Below are 6869 nucleotides of genomic sequence, written 5' to 3'. Positions count from 1 at the left end.
AAAATAGGGATGATAACATGTCACGTGGGTCACACTAGTGTAAATTCAGTATTTGTTTTTATATTTCCTTGTAGAATTAAGAACTTAAAACTTGTATGCTATTAAAATATAGATTATTAGCTAAGGTTTTATGCTATTTTAATTGGTATAACATAAATAAAAAGTAGTTTAATATAATTTTGAATGTAAGACACTAAAACCTTGTGTCATGCGCAGTAAAGGATACCTATGGCGATAGGGTTAAAATGTGTTTCCTTCTCCTGTAAGCCTGTGGACATTGAAGGTCTGATTTGTTTGCATTTTGCGTACGCTTTACCACCCTACCTATCTTCTCCTTTATCTGGATTGTTCCTTCCTCCTAAAGATCTCGGTGGCTAGGGAGGGTAACTCCTCCTTTTTGTTCATCTCCCTTCCTTCTATTTCTCATCTCTACCCCCATCCAGATAGGATAGACTTCTACGTCTGGTCCGTACTCTTCATTGTTATATTGCCCACACGATTGCCTTCCGTGGGATCCATTCCTGACTCTTTTTCCCTTAGCAGTCTTCCTCTGATCGGGATCTTTCTTCCTTTATCCTCACCAATTGGGTTTGAATTTTGAATTTTGACTTATTCCTCCTTGTCTTCTTCATCCTGGAATTTGTTCCAATGGTGTTCTCATCAGGTTCGACACCTCACCTTTTCCCTCGCATCTCGTCTTTGTCAGCCATTGGAGGAAATACTAGTCAGGCATGTGGACTACACCTAATATGTTCTTCCATTATTTGCAACATGTCGCGGTTTCTTTTTTGTCGTGTTTTTGTATTTGAACTGTTACTATTCTGTTACATAATGATCCAATAAGGTCAATGGTCTAAAAATACCCCCCCCCCAAAAAAAAAACAACTGGTAGTGCACATCTACACATTGCCTTGATACTAGTGCACAAGATTGAAAAAATTAGAGGGAACATTGACCACCTGTTTTATTCTTTGTGATGGTCCTGGTTGTAAACTATTGATCTTTGCGGTAGCATTTTCAACACATTAAGGTCATTGTTGTTTTCCTCTCTGCTTCATATTTGCCAAAGTTTATCATTCATGTTCTAATGATATTTTCTTTGAGTTTATTTGAATAACCCAAATGTACAGAAGTCCACAGAAGGTGGCTCCAAATGGTATATTATGAATTTCCATTTGTTCATGCATCGTATGGAGGAACTGGTTTATTGACTTGGACATGTGGCTGGAAGCTTTATCTTTATAGAGCCAGATCTTATTGACATTCAGCTTATCCAAAGATGATATTTCCTCATTGTGTAGTAGTGTGAGCACATTTGATAACCTTGTGGGTCACAACCTTTTAAAAAATTACATTCACAATTTAATTAAACTACTTTATTATCAACTTATGTTAATAAGAATAGCATTAAAACATAGTTTATGATTCAAATTTTTATTTTATGTAAGTCTTAATTTCAGAAGAAAGTCTTCAAATTCCCAATCTGCACCTCTGTGAGCCACAATGATGTACTGGTGCTGTGATTTCTCATTTATAGATTTTTGCTCTTCTCTTATAAGGGCTTCAGATTTTCAACCAATTAGAAACACACACTATAGATATTGACTGTCGAAAATATAAAACTTCAACCTCTGCTTTACTGAGATACCAATGTTTAGCCCACAGGACACACCCTTCCTATCTCTTCTGTCTTTTAAGAAATGTCTGTAATTTTCTCTGACATTACTATTGTCTGTTTTGTTTTAGAAGTCAAAGTTGGTAAGGAGAGCTTAATGTATTTAGACTAAAGACATTGCTCTGAGCAGTGGAAATTTTTCATAGGTTAGGTAGAAAACCAGGTAAATTATAGTAGTTTTGAGACATTCTATTCTAGTGCCTTATGTATATTTTATATTCTAAAATGCATTTTTGAAAGCTAAATGATTTAGTGTTTTGGACAACTAACATAGTGAGAAAAATCTAGGCTTACTAAACCATGCACCTGAATGAAACTGGCCTTAAGGCTAAAGTAAGTGCTAAATTTCTTGTTTTCTATTTATATATCTTATTTATTCTGTATTTTTGAAGAAAAGTAACTAAAATATAAAAGTTAAAACTTATTAGGTTAAATAAAAAAAACTTGAAGCAAAATAAAGGAAAAATTTTGCTTGGTTATTTCTCAATGAATGCGTGCGACATAATATGACTTAACTTGATACTTTGTTTATCCTAAACTCTCTTCTTTCCTTCTAGGTGATATATTGGTTGTCCAAAGTACAGTAAAAAACCCATAAAACTTAAAGAAACCAAGTGTCAAAATCTTAGAAACTTGGAGCTGTTAGGATAAATAATTGTAATTGTCTGTTACAATCTGCAGTCATTCTAGAAGTAATTATTTTTTAATTATTTCGTATTTTTCAATTTTTAATTTCACTTTACATTGATGAATTTGCTATAGTTAGTATTAGGGAAGAGAAAATAAGAAATAATGTATAAAGTTTTACCAAAAAACATTTTTATATCCAGTTAGGAGATTCTGTTGGTAATACAAATGAAATGTAAAATCTGTAAAAGAAGTATTTTTATATGAGAATGAAAATCACTTTTGACTCAAACTGATAAAGTAAACACTTTGTAAATTCACATAAAAAATCTCTAGTAAAAATAGGTTCTTAAAAAATTGGATTTTTTTTGTGTACAACAGACTATTAATGTTTACTAAAAGCTTGCCAAATTTTGTTAAGATACACTTAGCACATCAAGAGTTATGTATATTTTCAAGGTTATAAGGCCTCCCAGTGGCACAGTGGTATGTCTGCGAACTTACAATGCTAGAAACCGGGTTTCAATACCCGTGGTGGTCAGAGCACAGATAGCCCATTGCGTAGCTTTGTGCTTAACTTCAAACAAACAAACAAAATCAAGGTTATAAGGTTGTCAAAATGGCCGAGCCTGTATATACATATATATAGAAGTAACATGCAGAGTTCACATTGGCGTCTTTTTTGACTCTCCAGATATTCAACTTTCCATCATACGTGTAAACCCCTTGAAAACACTTTTGTGACATGCTTTGTACTGTTTCTGAAAATCTGGATTACCTGTAGTATGATCATGAATTGCAGGCATTTAAGAAGAAATATTCTTTGCCCAGTGTGGTGACATACATGCATTGGTCACTTGATAAATATTGCTCTTATATATATATCTTTCAGTAGTTGAGCTTTGGGAGAAGCATTTCAACATGGATTTTAGCTACTTTTCTTAGACCTAAATCTGCGTGAAGTGTTTTACTTACATCTCCAAATAAGCTTCTTACTTCCTGTGACAAACTGTCTTCACTACCTCCAGTGATAGTCATCTGGTAGCATGTTTTTTCCTTACTAATTTTATAGCTTCCAATGCTGTGCTGATGATGATGTTCATCACTGTTGATATCCCTTTTCTTTTGAGATGCTAAACTTTTGTGCACTGTAAATTTTCATAATTATTCAGTGGAAGATCTGTGTGTTAGAAAGTCCTCTCAGAAGGAATCAATTTTAGGTGTTGTCTGCACTTAAGAATCACATACTTCAATTGAATTGCAACAAGGGTCTTATGATTTTTAACTTGTGGACTCACAGTTGTGGAAGTAGCCAACAACAAGGTGATTGGATATGCAAGTTGTTACCATAGATTGTGGATGAACAAACCTCTGTCTGTTCAACAATAGTTATAGTTGCTGTTTTTTTGCTAGTTTTTCATATGTTAGAGAACAGTATTACTAGCTGTGAGATTATCTATTATTTCAGTCATCAGACAAGAATTCAACAGAAGATAGATACAACATATCCAGAAGTGGTTGAACCAAACTTCTCATGTGGGAACACCATGTCCACTACTGCTTCTTAAACATAAAATTTGTTTGTAAGTAATAAATGATATCAGTCATACAGATTGTAAACTGCCTTGTATGATGGAAAACAATCTTATTTCAAGCTCTTGTTTTCATGAAGTCATGCAAGGCACTGTATATGTATATTATTTTCAGAATTGGAGAGTTTCAATGGAACATAGTGGCATGTAATTTATTTGAATTGAAAGAATAATCAAATGGTTCTGTGTTTAATATGATATTGGTATTTGGTGACTTGTTCAAACATTATACATGAAAATTAAGAAGTTTTCTTCTAATGTTAAACTTCATGGTTTCTTGCTGAATATTCTGTTTTTATTTCACCAGTTTTTTATAATGGTGCTTTGGCATAAAATTTAATAACTCATACATTGGAGACCATATATTTCTTTGTAAACTTATTATCAACCAGACAGTTTCTGTAGATTTGTTAGGAAATGGAATGTAAGTTTTTTATCAGGAGATATTGTTCTTTGTGGAAAAAATGCATAAATCCAAAAACCAAAGACCCAAGCTGTTTAACAAATGTTTCTGCAAATGAAAGCAACTGAAAAAGTATATATATATATATATATATTTATATTACAGTTATCTTTGAAGCATTTGATTATTTACTAGATATTTTCTTAAGTTATACTTATTTTAAAGTTTTAGTTTGTCACTGTGTAATTTGACTCTTTTATTTCACAGTATGGAGATGGTGAATTCTGATTCTAAAGATTTTTATATAAAAATTAGATTAAAAAATTTTTGGAAGAACATACTCATTATAAATAAAATTTGTGTTAAAGTGAAAATTATTTTTAAATATTTTTTTAAATAATACTCCAGTACATTTTTTTTTTCAAAACTACAATAATTTCATTTTAAAATACTTAAAACTATATTTTTGTGTTTCCATAGAGTATGGAGTTTTTAATAAATAATAATTTGGTGTCAAAATGAAAAAAGTCAGTCTTTGAAATAAATTTTGACAAGCATGAAAGTATTAAACATGCTACATGAATGGCACCATAATGAAGTTCATGTCAATAATCAGTTGGAATTCTTGATATTTTTGTTTCTGTGTTTAATATGCAGTTAGTTTCTTGTTATCATACTCAGTAAATGTGTGGATATGATGTTGTAGTTAATTTGTATAACTTGCACTGTTTATTACATCTGTTTTGCTTACTTGTAACTTTAAAATGTGTTTGATTTTAACCTATTATTATTATTTTTTACTGAAACGTAAAATGTAACTTGAATCTCTAAAAACATACCAGAAGGAGTTTTGAATACTTTTAGTTCTTCTTGTATGCATATATATATATATGTATATGCATTGGATTATCTATAATTCTATCTCTCAATATATATATATATATATATATATATATATACTATTTAGAAATATTATCTGTCTGAAAAGATAACCTTTTTAGAAATAATAGATTTATGGAAGAGAAACGTCAATAATTAGAGGAAGATTTGTGCTCACTGCTCAAATATCTAGTAACACTTTCTTTAGATAACCATTGTCAGTGTGTGTGTATACATTATTAGTGTCATTTTTGTTTAATATTGTATATTGTTTTAGTACATTGGCAACTGAAAGTAGCAGTAAGAACATTATCAGATTTTAATATTGTTTGTTAAAAAAGTATGAAACATGAAGTTTTTCTTTACTTTCTCTGATATTTTGGAAAACGTTTAGGCACCGTCTAAACTATAATACAAGAATCATAAGAATTTGAAAGTGGATGAGCTTCAAGGGATGAAATATGGCAGAAATTACCTTGTAAAAAAGTCAGGTTGTTTAATATATAATTTCATTTTTAAAAGTATAAGTGGTATCACATTTTGTGTACTACTATTTTGATTATTCCTTAGTAACTGTAGCTATATTTCAAGATAATCACTTTGTTATGAAGACTGAACTTCAGTGCATTTAAAGGTGCATGCAAAGGATATATGAAGTTAAGGTTTTAGAGAAGCATTCCTGCTGGGAACATAAAATTTATCTTAAACATTCCATTGGTCAGTAGTTCTTTTTTAAGCGTAACCAGAATCACACCTTAAATTCATATAGGAAAAATGTCATTCCCTCATGCAAGCCAGTGCTGATAATAAAGTAAGAAACCTTTTAACAATTTTTTTCTTTCCTGTGTGAAAAACTATCAGCTTGCATTCCACAACAAAAGGAAATTGCATAGAGTTCAAAATATCTTGAATTCTCTTTTAAATATATTAGCTAAAAGAAAAACATAAAACCACTTTATTAGATATTGCTTCAACTGCTTTATATCTTTAGGTGTACATGTAGATGCTGAATTGTTCCTTTGTGTGACTAGCTGAGAAAGTATTTTGAGAACTTGTCCAAGGAACTTAGTATGTATGAAGCTTAAAGTTACTTATTTAGTTCACAGATTATAAACAGCTCTTTAGATAATTATATCTAATTATTAGCATTACCTCATAAATAAACAATGTAATTTTTTTTATCTCATTTTAAGAAAGCATTTTAAATAATGTCATATACAAGAATAAGTATTAAACACTGGCTTGTTTTTGTGACTTTAATGAGAACATTGAGATATGTTTGTGATCAGTTTAGCCAGACTTATGTATTATATTCCTATTTTAATGTTAGGTTGTTTGCTTGCTATGTTATTAAAGAGTTTTTAAGCCAAGTCATTATTATTATGTAACACAAAACTATCAACCACTTTATAACAAAATGTTATAAATATTACTGTTATAGAACTTAAAAGGCTCCTAGTTTTATTTCCAAGCAGCAAATAATTGTTTTTTTTGTAGTGAAAGTTATAAAAAGAAAGGTCTGATTATTTACATCAGTGAAATTTTAGTGAGCTCTCAGGAATTTGACGTGTCTATCAGTGTATGTTTTTTTACATGAGAATGTTGTGGTCTTCCTAACATGCCTGTAAGGTACTGATGTTACCATATTTCATGAAGATTGACATTATTTAGAACTTATTAATGGTAATTCATT

General features: G+C 30.6%; 1 protein-coding gene across 2 annotated transcripts in view; it reads left to right on the top strand.

Annotated features, from left to right (window-relative positions):
* Positions 1-4629, top strand: part of LOC106465171 (protein enabled homolog) — a 32693-nt gene extending 28064 nt beyond the window's left edge. The window contains exon 12 of one of the 2 annotated variants that reach the window (XM_022393522.1): positions 3771-4629. In XM_022393522.1, coding sequence (XP_022249230.1) covers positions 3771-3799 — 29 coding nt within the window. In that variant the 3' untranslated portion in view covers positions 3800-4629. The remainder of the gene's footprint in view (positions 1-3770) is intronic. The other variant, XM_013925376.2, reaches the window with a different exon arrangement.
* Positions 4630-6869: the final 2240 nt, after the last annotated feature.

This window comes from Limulus polyphemus, unplaced genomic scaffold (genome assembly GCF_000517525.1).
Source record: "Limulus polyphemus unplaced genomic scaffold, Limulus_polyphemus-2.1.2 Scaffold66, whole genome shotgun sequence".
NCBI lineage: Eukaryota > Metazoa > Arthropoda > Merostomata > Xiphosura > Limulidae > Limulus > Limulus polyphemus.
Note: the sequence above shows the minus strand (reverse complement) of the source record. Positions and strands in the feature narration are given on the sequence as shown.